Below are 20,859 nucleotides of genomic sequence, written 5' to 3'. Positions count from 1 at the left end.
CTATTTAAAACGTTTCAACCTTTTTAGACTGCTGTCTTTTCATTTCAAACAGTGGTATATTTTCATTTTCACAGCAACTGTGGGGGTGCAAACTTTTAAACTCCACTGTCCATACATACTTAAGTCCACCATCAGTCTTTTAGCAGTCACATAAATGTGCAGGATTATATTTCACCAAATTATAAGGAGATGGTTACTAAAATAATATCAATATTGTCAGAAATTATGGTATTATTATAAAATATAAAACACTCCAATACTGACCAAGTGCATTGTTACGCACAGTAACAACTAGCTATATTTTTATACCAAATTAATTTTGTGGTATCATTGTACTTCTAGTTTTTCTATTTTTTTTATGTGGTACTACTGTTTTTCTGACAAAACTAAATATCATGATACATACTATATATTGTGAAAATGTCTTCAGTCACTTTGATATAATTACATTTTTCCCCTTGATGATATCTCAGGTTCTGGAGGCCTGTGTGAAAAACTGTGGCTACAGGTTCCATGTCCTAGTGTCTACCAGAGAGTTTGTAGAAGGGGTTTTGGTCCGAACTATTTTACCTAGAAATGATCCTCCTTTGGTTGTTCATGACAGAATACTGACTATTATACAGGTAAGAATCAGTACTGTCAGACAAACTGGCTTGAAATGTAGCAGATTATTATTATTTTTTTTATACAACAGTTTGTTACTAAGTAGTTTGGTACACTAATTGGATTCACTCTGCTTGTATCACTCTGCTTGTATCACTCTGCTTGTCTGTGTTCGCTATGTAAAATTCCAATTCTAGCAATAGTATGTTACACTGAAATCGTTACTTCACTTACTACAGGCTGTCAGTCAGTCTGTGTGCTGCATGGCAACATTCTATCCAGATGTGGCTCCTTTGTGAACTATTTTTGTAGATGGAGAAAAATTAACAAAATATTTGTTCATATTGCGTCTGAAATGTCAGTCACTCAAAATTAATTTCATGTTTATAGAACTGTTAAAAGCAATATCCCACTCGCAACTGTACTGAATATAAGCGTGTCTGTGATTGCCTATGACCAACGGGAACCACATCCGTGCTGATATTCAATACAGCAGCACTCTTACTTGTGCAATATTGCTTACATAAAGAAACTTTTGTAGTGAGTGTTGTGCCAGATAAAGGGCTGGGTGTGCCCAGTCACCTCATCACTTTCTCTTTCTCTCTGTCCAGGCCTGGGCTGATGCATTCCGTAGTTCTCCAGATTTAACTGGTGTAGTTTGTGTGTATGAAGATCTCAGGAGGAAAGGAATTAAGTTTCCAGTGGCTGAGTTGTGTAGCCCAATACACACCCCCAGCAAGGTGCATACACCAGCAGTAAAAAGTTTTTCAACATGTGGAGATTTTTTTTTAAAAGTTTTTTTTTTACACTTTATGCACTATTTAAGCTCTGTTCCTTCAATGATCTTCAAAAAAAATTAGACAATAGTTATAGCTCTTACTTAAGCCAGAGCACCTTAATTGGTGTATTGTGATTTGTTTTTACTAAACATACTAAATATACTGAAGGGTGTCAAATTAAATAAACACATGAACTGTTTTAGTAAGGTACTGGACCGCCACAAGACACGAGAAAACCTTTCATGCTCCTTGGAATAGCTTCTACAAGTCTCTGGAACTGTACTAGAGAGATGAACACTTCTTCCATAAGATATTCCCTCAATTAGTATTTTGATTATGTTGGTGCTGAGTGCTGTCTAACATATCAGCCCTAAATTTCCCATAGGTGTTTAACTGGTTTGAGATCTGTGAAGACTATATCCCTTAGCATATAATTTACATGATTTTCATACTCATCGAATCACTCAGTGAGCCCTCATGCCCTGTGGATGGGGGCAGGGTCATCCTGGAAGAGACCACTCCCTTCAGGATAGAAATGTTTGATCATAGGATAAAGATGTCAGTCAGAATAAGTTTGTATTTGTTTTGAGTCACCTTTCTCTCTAAGCAGACAAGTGGACCCAAACCATGCTAGCGAAATGTCTCCCACAGCATGACAGAGCCATCTGGTTTTTCCTTTCATTTGTCATCTGTCTGTATAAATATCAAAGACATGCAGCATGACTCATGTGTACCATTTCATTTGTGGTGCATGTTTCCCTGTTCCATAAAACCACTCGATTCTTTTTTTTTTTTTAGCGTTTTTTTCCTGCAACTGGAGGTGAGGCTCCTCTCTCACCCACACACCAAGCTCAGACCCAACAGCAGACATCCCCCTGGCAAAACACAGAGGGTCCAATCACTTTATCACCTGACCAGGTATCAAACACACATTCAGTGAAATGAGGCAAACCATCTGGCAACGTGTGCTATAGTGTTACTGTGCTGGATTTTATTTCAACAAAACCACGCAAATGCTGAATTGCTCATTAGCTTTGTTTGAAACTAGGGTTCACTGTAGGTTTTTTTTTTTTTAATAATTGCTAATGAGCATTATTCACCAGTAAGTGCATTTTTTCACAGCTCTTCACACATATCTCTTTACTGCATTATTTTATGATTTCATCAAAACACCAGCACTAGTTTTCTTCTTACAGGAACACTTTGTCATCTTTATTGTACAGAAAAAACAACTACAAATATAATATTACACCAAAAAAAACCAACTATATACTGTAATACTATAACAGAAAAATAAACTCAATCATAAACATTTCACCTCTAATGTGAGGTTAAGTTATTATGAAGAGTGTGGAAGGAAAAGTCTTTCCATCTTTGAATGTACTCTAAATCAGTGTGTGACTGCATGAGGACGGTGAAATGCTTTGCTGTCCCATGCAAATGTGTGTTTTGCGTGTTTCCTTACAGCTTCATGCCTCCAATACAGGTGCTATAGCAATCCCATGACCTATGGTTTTATACACACAGTGCACCCCTCTGACCCAAAACTTTCATATTTTTGCCTCTATAAATGCTATAACTTTTGAGGTTTTGATTTAGTTAAATATATACTATACTATTTGTCACTTATAGGTACACTATGTGGCCAGACTTATGTGGACACCTGATCATCACATTTATTTGTGACCATTCCAAAACCATGGGCATTAACAGAGCTGGTCCCACCTTTGCTGTTATAACAACACCACTTTACTGGGAAATATTTCCACTAGATCTTGGAATGTAGCTGTGGGAATTTGTGCTCAGTCAGCAACAAGAGCATTAGTGAGGTTGGGCACTGATGTCAAGTGAGAAGGCTTGGTGTGTGATTGGCGTTCCAATTCATCCCAAAAGTCTTCAGTGGGGTTGAGGTCAGGGCTCAGGCAAATCAAGTTCTTCCACATCAACCATGTCTTTATGGAGCTCGCTTTGTGCACAGGGGCATTGTCATGCTGGAACAGGTTTGGACCTCTTAGTTCCAGTGAAGGGAAATTGTTATGCTACATCATACAAAGACTTTCTATACAACTGTGTGCTTGAATTCTATGGCAACAGTTTGGGGAAGAACCACATATGGAAGCAATGGTTAGGTGTCTACATACTTTTGACCATTTAGACAATTAAACCTCTATGCAATTGGTTCGGAACTTGAGTATAATCAGTTTTGAAACAAAATGTGTTCTAGAAACATAGAGTTGTGTTGGTGGTAGAAATCACATGCAAGAATTTTCACTACCGTGTTCACTAAATGAGTTTTTGGGGAAAAAAAAAAGATTGTTAGCAATTGTTTAAAAAAAAAACCCACTACCTTTCCAAATAATATCTAGTCGCTGGTGATATTGGTTCATATTGCAGGTGAAAAAGTTGATGTCTGACCTGGAAACAGTTCATAGTAACCTTAAGGTGATGTCAGAAATAATGAGTCAGATGGATCCTGGGTGCATTCAACAGTCAGATGCAGAGCTCCTGAAGGTCAGAGAATGTAAATACATGCATGTAATAATCCAAAAAGATGCTTTAACATATTAGTTCTGTCAATAATCTTGACATTTCCTATCTCTCCATATACAAGAATGCAAATAGGAATGGTCACTTTTTTTTTTTTCTGTCCCTGTCAGTAGCAGTTGTACTCCACATGTAAGGAGATGCAGGACCAAATAGTTCATCTTATTCCCAGAGTAACTGACGAGAAGCTGGTAGAGCAGCTGCTGGCTGCTAATGATGACATGAACACAGCCTTCACACAATATCACAGGTTAGACAGCTTGAAGAACCTCATTATTAAATGATAACTGTAAGGTTATAGACAAGACACATAGTAATATGACCTGTTTAATGCAATATGAAAACTGTGCACAAGAAGAGGATTTCAAGCAGTAGGGAGTTTTACAGAAGATTCTAATCAAGCATTTGTTGTGATCTTATCCACAAAATGTCAGTGAATGATTATTGACACTCATTTGGTTTCCAGTTTTGAGAAACGTCTCAACAGGCAGAATTCTGAACAGTCGGTAAGGACGTTCAATTCAATATTGTTTGTAAAGTAATTTCAGTCACCATTTAGTGTTGCATATTTTTATAAAATTTTCTCATTCTTGGTTTAATTCAGGGTGCCGACCTCATTGACCTGGAAGCTCCCTGTAAGCCACGAAGCCAATCACAAGTGGAAGCTCCGGTGTGTGAGCCAATCAGCCAAACAGTCAGCAGTCTATCAAGTCACATGGGTCGCCTGAGTAAGTACAAATATTTTGCTCTTCTCAATTAGTGTTAAACTGGCTAATACCAGTGTTACTGAATACTGATAGTTTGGAAGGTATTGATTAATTTTCTATAACAGCACAGTTCTGACAGCAATGTCGGCTGCAAGCCAAAGCACAGGTTTATATAAAGGCAGTCATTCTAATACATAATTGTTTCGATATTAACAACCTTCACAGAGATGTTCAAGGACGATTCTCCAGATTCTCAAAGTGTACTTTTTGATATGGTGTAGCCTTCTGTGAGGAGATGTTTATTTAGCATTTTTGGAAGGAGTCTACAGTGTTAGCACATCCTAAGCACATCCTCAGAGGTAAAGCAGTAACTTCACATTTTAAAACACAGGAAAGTACAGAGGTTTTTGTGGTTTCTTAGTGACATGACAAGCTGAATCATTTTGTCTAATTAAAAAAAAAAAGAGAGGCTAGTGAGGGAATCACTGTTTATAGCTGTTACTGTAATGTAAGTGATAACAGGAGCTTCTCTTGCGGACGTTTCAAAACAGTAAATGTAACTATTATCTTTCTTTAATAAATAAAAAAAATGTTGAAAGATTGCTGTGGTATAAAGGGAATATTGATCAACTTTGGGTGGTAATGGTCCTCCATGTCACACCACCCTGCCACTAATTATCTTCCTATAACTTACATGGTAATAGCTCATAATTTTAATTACGGTTTTCTGCAGGCACAAAGGAGAAGGATGATATTCAGAGCAAAAACTACTCTTCAGGGAATCTTCAAGATGGGTAGAATATTCAATCAGTTATTTACTTTTACCTTTACTTAATGATTTGATTCAAGCAACTTTTGTGGATGTCATTCAAAGTATCGGATAGTATAAAATCAAATTATATAATATGAAATAATATAATTGCAGTCTGTAAAAGTGATATGTGTTTGTGTGTCAGGGACAGCCAGGAAAGCTCTGCATTGGATGAACTCGCAGCAGGAAGCAGTCAGGTACACAATGCTGGAGGGGTGTGTAGCATTGATTTGTGTATTTTTAAACTTCTTATTATGTATTATGAAATCCTTACTAACATGAGACATCCTATTTTTAGTAGTAGCTTGTATTGTATGTGCTTTAGTAGTAGCTTGTAGCATAAGTGCATTAGCATATTTGTGTTTTTGTATTTGTTGCAGGAATGCAGAATTCTTTAGTATAGCCATCATTTGACTGTCTAGCTGTGTCTATTAGTATCTGTGCGTGTCAGTCACTTAAAAACCTGTCTGTCTATATGAAGGATGACCGCCCAGACTCCACCCTCCTTGGCTCTTCACCTCAGTTTTATTGGATGATGGAAAAGGGAATGGTGGGTCTTTAGCATGCAGTGTGATTTTGGAATTGCTAAGCCTGCATGCCTTTTGCAAAAGGGGTATTTTGTATGTGGTTTCTTTTAGGACTGGCTGAATCTGTTTCATTCTAATATGCAAAGTGGAGCTGTACAGATCATTCCTTGATGTGCTGCGAGTGCTTTTCAGGTGGCAGGTGGCAGTTCTCTCCTTTAGTAACTATTGCATTTGCTGAACAGATCACATAATTGCCTCTTCTTGTTTTTTAAAGGCAATGCAAGGCAATGTGCTATATTCTTTGTGTAGTAGTACTTAACTACTGTGCATGATGGGTGACTTTTTCTTCTCAGAGGCTAATATTATAAACCTGAGGGTAATGATCATATGATTTTTCACCACCCAGTGGTAACAGCTAATTTTGTGTGCTTTCTCTATAGATTCCTGTCAATCAAAGTGAAGTGATGGACAATATTGAGCAGTGGCTTGATATGGATGATGTGAGTGTAAGATTTCTAGCTTTTCACCATACCACGTATTACTATACATTCTAAGATTGCTTTGAGAGATCATAAGGTGTTTAAAGGGTTGTTGATACCAAATTAAACTCCATATATTTCCTATTGGTTTCCTTGTAGTTAATGAATAGTTCATAGTAGTTACTGAAGAGGCAAGACACAAGTGCATAAACTCAGCAAGTTGTTTAATAGGAAAATAGCACGGGTGAAAACCAAGAAACACAGAACATGGAAATAGAAAACAAAGCTCAGACTTAACAACACAAATACACAGAAAGAATTCACAATAAGACAAAGAAACAGGAGGATATAAACAAACTAATTACACTGAACACCTTAACACAATAGGCTTAACACTGAACACCTTTACACAATAGGGAAACACACCAATGACAGGAAAGGGGCAGAGACAAGACTAGATTCCACACAAAGGCACATGTCAAAACAAAACTACATGGCATGAACTCAAAACAAACCACTAAAGCAGTGCTTGTTGCACTCAGAACTGCGCCACAAGCCGAGAGGGAGAATCAGTGACATAATAAATGAATAATACGTTAAACTTTTAGTAAGTTAAAGCTGAGAGTGTCTTATAAAAATGGTAAAACTTCTTCAGATCCTTTTGAAAATGTTTGTAATCAATTCTACCTTCCCCAAAAAAATAACCATCCAATCATCATAAAACCATCATAAACCTTAAACGTTAAATTAAACCAGAACGTATCAAGCAAAATTTCTACTCCATCAGTCTGGTGCTTCGATTCCTTTTTAGTTATAGCTTACTCTTGCATGGACTGTCCTTGCACATGCAAAATAATTTTCCGGTTGATTGCATTGTTTCTCAGTGTACTGAAGGAGAGCATTAGTTATTCTGCCTATACAGTAAGTGAGTTTTAGGGTTTAGATTAATGACCATAAACCTTGTTAAAAGATACGCATGTGCATGCATCTGTGATTAACGTTATTGGGGTACAGTTTGATCCTATAGTAAAAACCTCAGCTGTGTTGTGTGGAAGATTTGGAATTTCTAAGGATATTTTTAATAGATCTTTATTATGACTGGTTTTTTATGAAGTATCATATCAACACAGATCTAGACATATAACCTTTGGAAATCGATTCCATCCCTTTCACCTTTATTTTTATCACAGAATCTTTCATATTCTCCAACAGGAAATGAGAAAGAGCATTGTCTTTCTGATGTTGTACTAGACCTTAGATGTGTTTTCAGAATGTAATAATGTCTCTTTGCTGATTTTTGATATTTGGAGTGTATAAATCTGAACAACTTTACTTCTGCTTGTTTCTGTGATGCAGGATGATGACTTGGGAGATGAGGGTGTCACTAGTGAAGGTATGTTTTTCTCCAACACATTAACCTTTGTGATTTCCCTTTAAAATTCCAAAGAAAACAGTAAATAGTCAGCAGAGCAGTATTATCTGGCAGTAAAATAGGGTTCACAGAGAGATTGTAGTAAAAGTGTAGACAACAGTCAAAAGAGTATCAAATTTGCATAATCAGTAGCAGCAATATTCTCATTTTCCATTACCAAAGATGCGATTAAACAAAAACAAAAAAAGTTCTTCACAGAATAGAGCCTTGTTTCTCTCCTTGTCTTTCCTGCAGAGTTTGATAAGTTTTTGGCAGGCAGAGCAAAAGCAGCCGATCGTCTTCCATCCGTTAAACCTTCATCTAATGACCGCATGCCCTCACAACCATAGTTCTCTACAGAAGCACAATCATCCACCTTAATATCAACGATCTGTAGCATAAAGTGGATTGGTTTGTGCCATTATGCTTTATGTAAGGGGAATTATATTTTATTTATGTGGTGCTGTATCATCTGTCCTTCTTGCACATTTATAAACTATAGGGTTATGTCATTGTTATAATCTAGTTTTTACTGTATTTTTTTTTTTAACAAGGGTACTGTGTAGTGTATAACATGAATTTGAAATGTTCCACTGACTGGTTTTAGGTTTGTGGCACTGATTTAATGTCATTCTCAATTTCACCAAGCTATTAGGTGTTTTATCTTATACAAGGAGTGGAATTATGGCTATCCTTGATTTGGGCATGAAAGATGCCCAAAGGTTTTGTGGTCCTTTTGGTGACAGAACAGAACAAACTAATTTTCAAATGTATAAGTTATACTCAGTCCTCACAAACTGTTTTTAAGGCAGGACAAGCATAAATAGCATTGCTGCCTCAGAGTTCCAGGGTCCCTGGTTCAATCTTAAGATCTGGTTACTGTTGGTGGGTTTTCCTGGTACTCAGATTTCCTTCCATCTCCCAAAAACACGCCAGATTGGCTATGCTAAATTGCCTCTAGGTGTGAATGAGTGTGTGAATGTGGTGCCCTGCGATGTACTGGCGATCCAATCGGGGTGCATTCCTGCAGTCCTGGGATAGGCTCTGGATAAAACCATTACTGAAGGATGGATGGATGGATGGATGGATATGTCTATGAGAATGGCTGCCCACTATAGTGATTGGCATCTGCAAGTGGTTCACATCCAGGCTCAGTGTAGGTGGTGCCATATCTACCAAGGAGACTACATGCAGTCTGGATTATATTATCTAATTACAAAAAATAATACATTTGAAAATACACATGATCAAACTAGTTACTTTTTAATGGATTATTTGGTTACATTTATGCATAAATGAATCAGTCTAATAATCTGTAATTTATTGAGAGTGCCCATAAACTGCATAATAGCTCTTACTATAACTGAGCTAACATCAGAGAAAGGGTTCGCTAGTTATCTGCTAGCTATCTACTGCAATGTTAATTTATTGTCTATTTTTATCACACTTTGCTATTTATTTAAGTCCCTATGTATGAGATCTGTTATGTATTTTTAGAGCTCTAGGCTGGTGTCTAAATGACTTTGTGAGCCTTTTTGATTTGACTGTACTCTTTTCTTTGCAATACATCTAGTCATCTCAGCTAACTGTTAATAGCAGAAGGCAATGAAACTGTTCTGTAAACATATGTGGCTAGCTTAGGTTAGGATGTGTGCTAATTGGTAAAAACACCAGACATATTGTACCAGAGAGTTTGCTCCCAGGAATAACAGATTGTAATGTTTTGAGCTGATTCTAATTATTATAGGTTGGTGTTTAGGTAAAATATGTTAACAAAGTGCAAAGTTCACATTCTTCAATTTAAAAACAGACACTGATGTGTTAGCTTTTCTGTATTTAAAAAAAAATAAATTAAAAAATTCAGGGAGTGTTACATACAAAATACACTTTAGATATCAAGATTCTGATACTGAAATCCCACTTGTGTCCACCTGTGACATATCTTACAGTTTACTAACAGTTACCTAGCCATCTAGCTGGTTTGCATATTGCACATTTATTCATAGATCCTGGAGTGTTTTTGTGTGTGTATTTCAAATTAAAAGCATATTAAACAAATAGTTATTTTTCAAACTATAGGTTTTGTTTAATGGTTTAAAAAGTACATGTTCATGGGTTGTTTTAATGCTAGTTTCTGAAATAATGAGTATGTCCTGGTGTCACCCTTTTTTAATTTTATTATTATGATATTGCGAGATTATAGAATGTTAATATACCATGTATAGTATGTACCATGTTACTTTGTAGAGTGTGTCGTTATAGTTATCAAAAAAAAAAGTGGGATGTCAATAAGGAGTCGGTTGTGTCACAGTGCTTTTAGATGAAACCTGTCATTTTGTTTTCTTTTTTTTTAATGAAAGGAGTGTTATTTGACATTCTCAGTACTTAATGTTACATTACCTAAAAAATATTGAGCAGGCTTTAATAAATGCATGTAGAGGGGTAATAGGTATGTATTCCTCATTCCACAGAAGTATATGAAACCAATAAACCAGTTAGATTCAAGGCAGTCCAAAATAAGTCCAAGAGTTCTCAGATTATATTACACTTCCTAAATAATCATTAGTAACCAGTAACACAATTTCCCTGTAATCTCCCCAACACTGCTGTCCTTCAGTCTTGCATTTTAATATGTTATTGAAGTTAAGGCAAGTTCAACTGTGGTGAGTGGTTATATTTTTTGTAGTGAAAGTTTTGTAGTTTCTATGGTTTGGATTTGTATAATGTTATAAAATATTGTATGTTACATAAATAAAATATCTGAAAATCCCTGCACTGTGTTTTTCTGAGTAATATTAAAGACTTAATTGTTTATTTCTGATGTCCGTCATCTTATCCAAAATGACCCTTAAATTTAAATTGCAATGTCAGTCTGCGCCAAGTGGCGTGATTATAAGTTTTTACCATGTTCCCCATAGACAGCTGGAGTCGCTCTACAACTGGCTGAATACTGAATAACACCACTTGAGACCAAACTCTCAGCAGTCAATTTCTGAAGTAACTTGGCTGGTCAGCACCCTGATTTATTTAAAGTAAGACATGTTCCCAATTAGGTATCGTAGTGCTTCTTGACAGTACTGTCCACCAGGGGGCATTGACAACATATTTTATACAAAACCTGGCCCTCTAGGGGAATGATGTTCAACAAATTGTCAAGCAATTAAGAACAGTGTTTTTGTATCAGAGAAAACATGAATACCCTTATCAAGATATGTGTTACAAAAACGTACACTTTGTTACTCTCAAAAAATAGAAATCTAAATTAGGCATGGGAAATATCTGAGCCATGAGTCCGGCTGCAAGGATGTTTTAATGGACTAGGCCTCTAAGAATGTGTGTTGTGTGTCTGTGCATATAGATTAGGATTAGGGCGCTGCTCTTGTACACCACTCATACTAAACCCAACAATAGTGTGTAGAACTCTAGTATGTGAACATGAACACTTCCAAAAGACATATTATTTGGTACAAATTCCTCTGACTGCAAAAGTGGTTGCCTGGCGCTGAATAGATGGGGGAAGCCAGGATGTATGTTGTTCATGTAACAGTGTAGAAATTATAGAATTAACTTCAGAACAATGGCAAATAAAGGAGTGAATAATTTTAATTTACATATTCCCTTTCTAAATGAGTGAACAATGGATTAGACCACATTCACAAAATACTATCAAAATCCAAAATCAATAGTTTAATAATCACACCCATACCTTACACCAGATATTACCTGTTTGAATGCTGAAAAGCTAGGGTTTGATGTATTGATAAGGTATTAATCAATTTTGAGGACTATGTCCACATGTCTTTGGTCTTGAAACTTTGGTTTCATCTAACTGCTAAAGCCATGGTCTGCAAAGAGCTTACAAAGCATGTGTGGGATCTCACTGTTGATCAGCAGAGTGGTGCAAAAGAATTACCAAAACGTTACATGTACCAAGGAACACCATGAAGTCTGTCATCAACACGTGGAGAAAATGGGGCACCACACTGACATTACCAAGAACAGGATGTCTCTCCAAAATTGATGAAAGGACAAGATGTCTGGGCTATGTTGTAGGGTGGCTAGATGGAATATTACCATTTTTGCCAATACATACATATATTCACCCCAAACCATGTGGCAAAATGTATTATGGTCTGATGAGACCAAGTTAGAACTTTTTGGGCATGACTCTAAAAGATATGTTCGGTGTAAAAGACAGGTTATCACCCAAAGAACACCATATCCATAGTGAAGCATGGTGGTGGCAGCATCACACTTTGTGGCTTCTTATCTTTAGCTGGAATCAAAGATAGCTCCAAATACCAATCTATTTTGGCAGAAAAACTGCAGGCCACTGTTAGACAGCTGCGCATGAAGAGAAATTTCACATTCCAGCACGATAACAACTCAATTCACAAATCCAAGTCAACAAATTACTGGCTTCAGAAGAAGAAGATTTAGGAATAGCCCAGTCAGATCCTGTGATCAAAACCTGTGGAATGACTTGAAGAGGACTGTGCATAGGAGACCCCCTAACAATTTGATAGATCTGGACAATTTTTGAAGGAACAGTGGAGTAAAATGCTGTATTACAAGCAAAAGATGCTTTAACAAAGTATTAGTTAAGGGGTGTACACACATGCTACCAGGTTATTAAGTTTTTTCTTTTTTTTTATTCCTCCCAAAATGTTTCTATTTGTTTTTCACTTGAATTTTGTTGGTATATCACATTAAATGTGGAAAAAGATCGATATGATTTATCTTTTTTAATTTGTTTTATGTTTTATTTTTTTACTTCACAAAAACCTGCAAGTTTAACAGGGGTGTGAAGACTTTTTAAATCACTGTAAATACAGTAATACAAATTAGGTATCTTATTTGGCAGCATATTTTATTCATAGCTGCTAACCACACCCTCTTATTTTCGTGGAAAAGTGGGGGAAAAAAACATTTTTAGATCTCCCCATGTATTTAACACATCTAGCTATGCTCTATGCAGACATTTTCATCTGAAGTGTTATATTTGATAAAGGAAAAATGGAATTATTTTAAAAATGAATTTTAATATGAGAACCTGTCACCTGTGAATGTCTATAAGCACCTGAAATACAGGTTTCAGTCCCACCAGAAGAACCACATGCAAAACGCTCCCTAAAGCTGCTGTTGTCAAAGCCCTCCATGTGCCATATTACCTGCTCATAATAAAAATGTACAATATTAAAAGGAAACTATTTGGGACTTGGTTCTAAATAAAAACAAACTAATGTAAAGGCTTGCATGGGGCTGTTTATAAATCCCACTCCCACCCCCTTCCTCAGGAATGACCAATCCAGCCCGCTCTCACAGTTACTGTTTTTGTACTTCTGCATTAATTAGTTCTGCTTCCCAAAATAAAATAAGTTACTGGATTTTACCTTTTTTCTCCTGCAAGTTTCATATCTGACTGCCTGCTCCCATTCACATGAACAACTTTTTTTTGTTGTTCATGCACACAGGATCCCAGTGCTCATGCACCTTTCTAATACACAGGTTCTCTGCTCCTGGCCCCTGTCCTGCACATTTTACTGTTTTTTCTGCTCTCAACACACCTGATCTAACTAATGGGCTAATTACATAGATGTGTTAGAGCAGGGAAAACACTAAAATGTGCAGGACAGTGGTACTGTACAGCCCAGGGCCAGGGCTGGGCTGTGTTCTAAGATAATATGCCCTGACTATGAGCTTAATAAGCAGTCTGATGCATACACTCCTGAATGATGCAGAATTAACAAAACAGAGTCCTATCTAAATAATTATACCATGAATTATTCAACACGTCTGAGATGTCAGATGTTAATTAGGCGTGTGCATTTTGAACATCTCGACTTGCATTGTTGCTGCATGTCATTAATACTATTTTAAAAAATACAGCGTTGTAAGACGTGATATTGGGTTGTTTGAATATCATGTGCATTTTTTACTATTCCACCCCAACTGCAAATTAAAAAGTCAGCTTAAACTTTTTATAAGCAAAAGAAAAAAATATTGCCCACGTAGGAACCTAATGTCTTGTCCTCTGTTGTTACAGTTAAAAGTGACCCCCATAATGAAACGAGTGCTTACTGCAGGTAGAGGGCTTCTTTAGTCGGCGAAGCAGTACTTTTTAATCTTTAGCTGTCGCAAGTAGATTTATATAGTTATTATTGTACTGAGATCTAGAGATTAGCCTGTCTGAAGCATTCCATAGAATACATTTAGGATTTTTCTTTAGCATTATTGCTATCCGCTAGCTATAAACAACAACAACAACATCGCGCTGTAATCGGATGACGGCAAGCATCGTGTTTCGCTGCTATTTGGGAATAAAACCTTCTGCACAAGGGGACTTTAACTGAGCTGTTCGTATGAAAGTCAAGTGCTGACTGCCAGGTGAATTATGTCCACGCTGTCTTTGGATAAAGAACTGCAAGAGCGCTTAAGAGAGGCGAGTGCTATTGGAGACCTTGACGAAGTGCGGACTTTAGTCGAGAGCGGAGTAAACATCAACTCCCAAAATGAAATCAATGGATGGTAGGTTCTGTGGTTAAGATCACTGTGGAATTTGTGTGTTGATGTTGTTCATCCGAGTCAGCAAACTGATCTGCTAACTCCACCGTTAGCTTAAAGCTTGTTGCACTGGAAATACAATCAGTATGAGCTACACCCTAGGACTAGCAGGCTAGCTCACTGGCTAACCCTGTGGTCATGTGGTGCTGAAAGCAGTTTTAGTTTATCCACTTAACCTGGGGTCCACTTCATACTTTGCTAACTGCAGTGTTTACTTAACCAAACAGTGCTGCCATTGTGATAGATTGGGTGGAATATGTGGTGTAAGAGTTGCTTCTAAGAGTTGTTGTCCACTTGTCTAGGTTTCATAACTACAGATAAAGATCTGTCAGCTTATTTAAGTAGAAAGTTGCTAATGCACGCGCCAAAAAGTCGCTAGACGTCGTCAAATGACGTTATAGACTAATTTGCATATTCATGATTCCCTCATTTGCGTATCAGACTTGTTACGTAATATCATTTGCATATCAGACTTGTTACGTAAAGATTTTCTGAAGACGCTTCAAATGGAACAGTTTCAGCAGAATATAAAATAATAGATTATAATAGTCTATAATAGACTACACATATTAAGTGTTTACGTATTTACAAAATAGGCTTTTCTATTTACATATTTGCAAAATACTTTCATTTCTAACAAGAAAGAGACATGAAGGAAATGGTTTTGAAAGGAATATCTCACTTTGTTTACTTGTAAATATAGGCAAAACAAGAGTTTAAAACAAAAAAGTGGTGCACAGGTGGGTCAAATAAATGGTGCTCAGTGATTGGTCGTTGGGAATATCGGCTCACACAAGCGCAACTTAGTCAGATTTTAGACACTGATGGTGAGTCGACCCAACCTGCTGTCTCAGTTCATGTAACCAGGAGCTGTGGTGTGAGCTGGAGAGCCATATCATGTGCAGGACAGTCGCTAACATCTGCTCATAAAGTCACTTCAAGGCTCTAAAAAGTCACCAAATCTAGTAACAAAATCTCTAAACTGACAACACTGGACCTTAAACATCTACTGTTGCATGCTGAATTTAAAGTGTCCTTGTGCACCAAAACTTTGTGGTAAACTTTGTCTGTTGTATTATTTTTCTACCCAGGACATGTTTACACTGGGCATGCAAGAGAAACCACAAACACATAGTGGCGTATCTTCTGAATTCTGGGGCCGACAAAGAAATTCTCACTGCAAAAGATGAGTTAGCCGTACAGTTGACCTCCAAACCCGAGATCAGAAGACTGCTTGGAGGTATGATGTCAAATCGAAATGTGTACCTTTAAGCCCTGTTTGTGCTGGAATAGTTTTACCTGAGGAGGTTTAGTAGTGTAATATTTAATTTAGTAATGTAATATTTAAGGGATTTGACTGGCTGATTCATATGGGACACTCATACTACATGTCTGTCATTTGCCCAAAGTACTACATATAGCTGGAATTGACACGTGTCAGTGTTATGCAACAGGCATTTCACTCCTATAAATATATGGCTCATGGCCAAGTTTTTACTTGATTTACTTCTTGCATTGCAGTGATACAGGATTACTGTTACAGAGGGAGGTCTGTTTTTGACAAAATATTATTTTTCACACTTGCAATTTATTCCTTTCCTTTCCTCAAATCACAGATGTTAGTAATCATCATCTTAGGCAAAAACTAGTTTAGCTTGTGTATTATTATCTAACTAACTATTTTGTATTATTAAAACAATCTGTTCATTAAAACAATCTGGTCTGTATTTTTTATTGCCTGTTTAATGGAGCTGCATATCTGTGTTACATTTTTCCTGTAGTGGAGGAAGAGGAGCATGAGCCTGAAGTAAAGGATGCAGAGCTGCCGATTATTCCAAACTATCTGTCTAACCCACCCTTCCTGTATTGCAAGATGGATAAAAGCGACCTGAGTGTAGCACGACACGTTTCCCAGAATGGCACCAGTGACCATTTGGAGGCTGTAGTCTCAGAGCCGGCCACTTTATCCCCCATACAGGAACAGCAGCAGCAACAGCAGCAGCAGCAGCAGCGCCTGTACTCGGACGGCCAAAGCCAACCTGCATTGTCGTACGTCTCCATGGTAGAGCCGAGCAGCATTGTGCCAAACCAGGTGACTAATGGGACCCTGTCCATGGAGGTCTCCCCGGAGGTGCATCACAGCAACCATAATGAGTACACTCACAATCACAGCATTGCCCAGAACAGCCCTGTTTGTCCCCCACTCCCTTCAGCAAGCGCAGGCTCGAACCCCACCATTACCCGGCAACAGTCTGTCCCCCATCAGCTGAACGGCTCTCAGCCCGGGGGCTCTATGCCTGCCTTCCAGCCCTTCTTCTTCACCAGCACCTTCCCTGTAAACGTGCGAGGTATATAGCACAGAGAATGTTTGGAAGCACATATTGACTTGTCCAAAACAGGTAGCTCACTAGCCCTGTAGCTGTTGTAGCATAGTGTCTTGAAATAAATGCTGTTTTCTTTTTCTTTCTTGCTCTTCCTCTCTTTCTCCGTCTCCAAGAACTCGTTCTGAAGGTGCGAATCCAGAACCCACATGCCAGAGAAAATGATTTCATCGAGGTGGAGCTGGACAGACAGGAGCTGACGTACCGGGCGTTGCTGCGGGTCTGCTGCCGTGAGCTGGACATTAGTGCTGAGCATGTGGAGAAAATACGCAAGCTCCCCAACACTATGCTCAGAAAGGTGTGTGCGCTTTGCTAACTTGGTTTAAGGCTTTTAAACTTCAGTTGGTGGCATTAATGGCTTCTGTATACACATATCTGAATGGAGCGTGATCCAGGTCCATGTGTTTAATATATCATCTGCTTTTGTCAGATTACGATTTGACTGAACAGCATCTCACTGCTTGACATTTTCAGAAGAAGGACTTTATTAGCTGTCATGTGTACTTCTGCATGGGCAGTGATTAGTGAATGAACTGATTATACAAACGTAACAAAAAGAGAGGCACTGCACATTTTAGAGGTTGTTTAATACAGACTTTAGCACTTTTCATATCTTCTAGTGTGATACTGAAATTATAGTACAAATTATAGTGCTGTTTGATATTATTATTATTATTATTATTATTATTATTTATTTGGCATGTCTTGGTATGTCAGGACAAAGATGTGGCTCGGCTTCAGGACTTCCAGGAACTGGAGGTGGTGTTGGAGAAGGCGGAGAGTTTGTCTTTGTTCTCTGGTCCAGGAGGGCTGAACGACAGGCCCTGCTACAACATGAAGGCCTCGAGGCTCACCTACTAGCTCCTGCCTCCAGACCAGCACGAGGTGGACTGACTCACTGCCCCATCTGGGACTGTAGTTCAAAATGCCTAATTCATACCTAGGTTCTGTTTTTGCCATTCTACAGATTAGATGCCATTCTTCCATTTTCCTCCTCAGTCTATATACAATGTTAGCCATATGCCTTTTCTCCCAAGCCTATATGTTGCCCGTGCATGGTCCCCACAGCCATCCGAAGAACGATGTGACGCCCTCCTCCTCCACTGTAATCCTTGTTAGTTTTCTCACAAGTCTTTGGTTTTAAACGTCTTTCACAGTCATGACATCATCTTTTAGGAGCCACTATTTTTGAATATTCAAAATGTTCTTGCTCGGCTTTGGGCCGTATATCCAAATCTGTCACCTCCCATGCTGCTGGCCTACGTGAAGTTTTCAGATCTGTCTCACTGCTGTGTTTGCTTATGAGGCCACTGTGTGGTTTTGAGCACAGCTCACAGAGACAGTTGTGACCTGTACCAGCACTTCTTATTGTCAGTTATGGTCATTAACATATATGCACTCCTTTCCCAATACAAGCTATTTTAATTTGCACTGGCAAAGCACACAGCAAATTCGCTTGATTGCTAACATCCTCTTTAAAGCGTGTTAGCTTTTTTTAGTTCCACTTGGGAAAGCAGTTGTAGTTTGATGTACTAAAATACAGGAGCTTCATAAACTAAAAAGGAGGGGTGTTTTTCATGTTCTGTGTATGTGTGTTTGCCACTTAATCCCCTGTGCACTTTAAAAAAAATGATAACAAATGGGAGGTACTTAAAAAAATGCATGGGGCTTTTCTAATTTTATTGATTTTTGAATACATAAGTGGTGTGTTTTGGTGCCATTGCTGCTCCTTCAGACACTGCAAACCAAAAACTATCCATATTATCTTGTATCAAGGCCTAATAATCATTTTTCATTCTGCACTGAATAATGTAGCAAAGATTGCTGTTGTTTTATGTAAATCTTAATTTTTAAAGGAATGAAAGATTCAAGAACAGGGTTTAATGAATGGGAGCTTCCACAAACACTTTCTTCTTATGAGTTTAATAGTTATAATAAGAGGGATAAAGTTACTATAATGGATATTGTTCTCTGGACCTAATTGCAGCACAGGTTTTATATTTAGGAAGCAGGATTCATACTTGATGACTGACTGGTCCATTTAGCAGCAGTGCCGTTCGACATAAGTAATTCTCTACAGGTCTGTTGCGGTCCCAGTTCCTAAGATAAAACTTGCAATACTTCTTTGTCATTTTTATCTAAATAAAATTTGTATACAGGCTAAAAGACACCTTGCACATGTAGACCAGGGGCTGTGCTTCATTTCTGTGAGTGGTTTTCACAACATTTTTAGTTCTGTAGATAGAAGGAAGTATAAAAGTAGGAAATTGAAAAATAGGCATAACTGTATTAATGGAGAAGGCATGGCTACTGATTTTTTTTTTTTTTTTTTTTTTTTTTTTTTTAAACATACTAATTGGAAACTTGTTTATCTTGTTTTGGAAGAGTGTCTAACATAAACATAAGGGTGTCCTAATACAAAAGCTCGCTTAAAATGCAGAAACTGTTCACCTTTAACTTTAGTCCCTCTAAATATTGTATTGTTCTGTACTATGGATTTATTTTATTTATTATTTTATAAATTTGACTGTAGAAAGGAGGATCCAGAGCACACTACAGCTGAAATGGAGCCAAGCATTTGTCTGTCTGTCTGCCTGTCTGTCTGTCTATGTATCCATTGTGTTCTGTATGCTCATGAAAATGCTGACTATTCACCAGGTTGAGAAAGCTGCAAGGTTTCTGACTGATGTAAGGCATCAAAATTCTCTGTGGAAAACTCAGTGTACTAACTGGTCATGTTCGGGATGATGAATACAGTTAACCTATGCATCCACAGTCTGATATTGCATATGTGTCCTCAGTGGATTTTCTTGTCTCTCTCAAATGAATATAGACTTGCTCTTTGGTTTAGTATAGTGACTCTTTGAGGTGCTGTCCACATTTCTGTTCTGAAAAGATGGATATTTTCATTGACAGGTGGCAAAATTTAAACTGCAAGTTATTCTTAACTATCAGGGTTAGTTTGGGTGTCAACCATCATTTAGAATAGCTCCTCAGTCACAGGACTCTGAAAACAAGTGCTTTTCTTCTTCTTTTTCTTCTTCTTCTTTTATTTCTATTCTATTCTATTTTCTATTTTATAATATAAATAATCATTTATATATCATATTTTACCTATTATTAATTACAGACAGGAGAGATATGCAATATGTGTATAAGATTCAAGATTCAAAGAACTTTATTAATCCTAGGGGGAAATTGCTTTGCCATATTACAATTGCTTTCAAGAAGAAAGAAAGAAAGAATAAAATAAAATAAAATATATACCTATACAGTATATATATACAAAATGAAAAAAGTAAATCAATAAATTAAAAATGAATAAGGAAACATACCCATAATGATGTAGAACTATATCAGTGAAGATGATACTCAACATTTAAAATGTTAACTATGATAAGTCCAGTGTGGTAACGGTAATTAAGTACAGTCAGTTATATAGTATGTATTGCACACTAATCTTAGTATTAATAAATAGGCAGTAATAATAAATTTGTATTGCACATGAAAGTCCCTGACTGCACATGAACTGAACGTGTATTGCATATGAATCACTCATGAAAGTCCCAACAGTTACAGAGAGGAGTTGTACAGCTTGATGGCCACAGGGTTAAAGGATCTTCTGAAGCGCTCAGTGGAACACTTGGCAGTGATCAGTCTCTGGCTGAAAGTGCTCCTCTGGTCGACCAGCACACTGTGTAGTGGGTGAGAAGGGTTGTCCAGGATTGAGTGGAGTTTTGACAACATCCTTCTCTCAGCCACAACGTGAACAGGGTCCAGCTCCATGCCAAGTACAGAGCCAGCCCTCCTGATTAGTTTGTCCAGTTTATTTCTGTCTGCCACCTTCATGCTACTTCCCCAACAGACCACTGCATAGAAAATGACACTAGACACCACAGACTCATAGAACATCTGCAGCATGGTGTTGCAGACATTGAAAGACCTGAGCCTCCTCAGAAAATATAGCCTGCTCTCTCTGGCCTTTCTTGAATAGTGCTGTTGAGTTTGATGTCCAGTCCAGTTTGTTGTCTATATGGACTCCCAGGTATCTGT

General features: G+C 37.6%; 2 protein-coding genes across 8 annotated transcripts in view; both read left to right on the top strand.

The window, feature by feature from the left end:
- The window catches only part of tom1 (target of myb1 membrane trafficking protein), a 12,838-nt gene extending 2,208 nt beyond the window's left edge, over positions 1-10,630 (top strand). The window contains exons 4-16 of one of the 7 annotated variants that reach the window (XR_004579428.2): positions 474-623; positions 1,215-1,343; positions 2,181-2,300; positions 3,777-3,893; positions 4,043-4,176; positions 4,393-4,432; positions 4,531-4,654; positions 5,367-5,427; positions 5,590-5,641; positions 5,926-5,994; positions 6,083-6,170; positions 6,412-6,471; positions 7,807-7,843. Coding sequence is in view for 4 of the 7 variants with exons in the window: in XM_026917030.3 (XP_026772831.1) it covers positions 474-623; positions 1,215-1,343; positions 2,181-2,300; positions 3,777-3,893; positions 4,043-4,176; positions 4,393-4,432; positions 4,531-4,654; positions 5,367-5,427; positions 5,590-5,659; positions 5,926-5,994; positions 6,412-6,471; positions 7,807-7,843; positions 8,117-8,211 (1,206 nt within the window). In the remaining 3 variants the exon portion in view is untranslated. Of the gene's footprint in view, positions 1-473; positions 624-1,214; positions 1,344-2,180; positions 2,301-3,776; positions 3,894-4,042; positions 4,177-4,392; positions 4,433-4,530; positions 4,655-5,366; positions 5,428-5,589; positions 5,660-5,925; positions 5,995-6,082; positions 6,171-6,411; positions 6,472-7,806; positions 7,844-8,116 lie in introns of those variants that run through there. The other 6 variants (XR_004579426.2, XR_004579425.2, XM_026917031.3 and 3 more) reach the window with 6 other exon arrangements.
- Positions 10,631-13,898: 3,268 nt separating this feature from the next.
- Positions 13,899-19,581, top strand: ankrd40 (ankyrin repeat domain 40). The gene is made up of 5 exons (XM_026917235.3): positions 13,899-14,389; positions 15,517-15,665; positions 16,207-16,773; positions 16,923-17,104; positions 17,524-19,581. Exons 1-5 carry the CDS (start codon positions 14,256-14,258, stop codon positions 17,665-17,667), a joined length of 1,176 nt encoding a protein of 391 aa, XP_026773036.3. The 5' UTR covers positions 13,899-14,255; the 3' UTR covers positions 17,668-19,581.
- Positions 19,582-20,859: the final 1,278 nt, after the last annotated feature.

This window comes from Pangasianodon hypophthalmus, chromosome 13 (assembly GCF_027358585.1).
Source record: "Pangasianodon hypophthalmus isolate fPanHyp1 chromosome 13, fPanHyp1.pri, whole genome shotgun sequence".
In the NCBI taxonomy this organism is placed as follows: Eukaryota; Metazoa; Chordata; class Actinopteri; order Siluriformes; family Pangasiidae; genus Pangasianodon; species Pangasianodon hypophthalmus.
The sequence above is the reverse complement of the archived record's forward strand: the minus strand, read 5'-3'. Positions and strand labels throughout refer to the sequence as shown.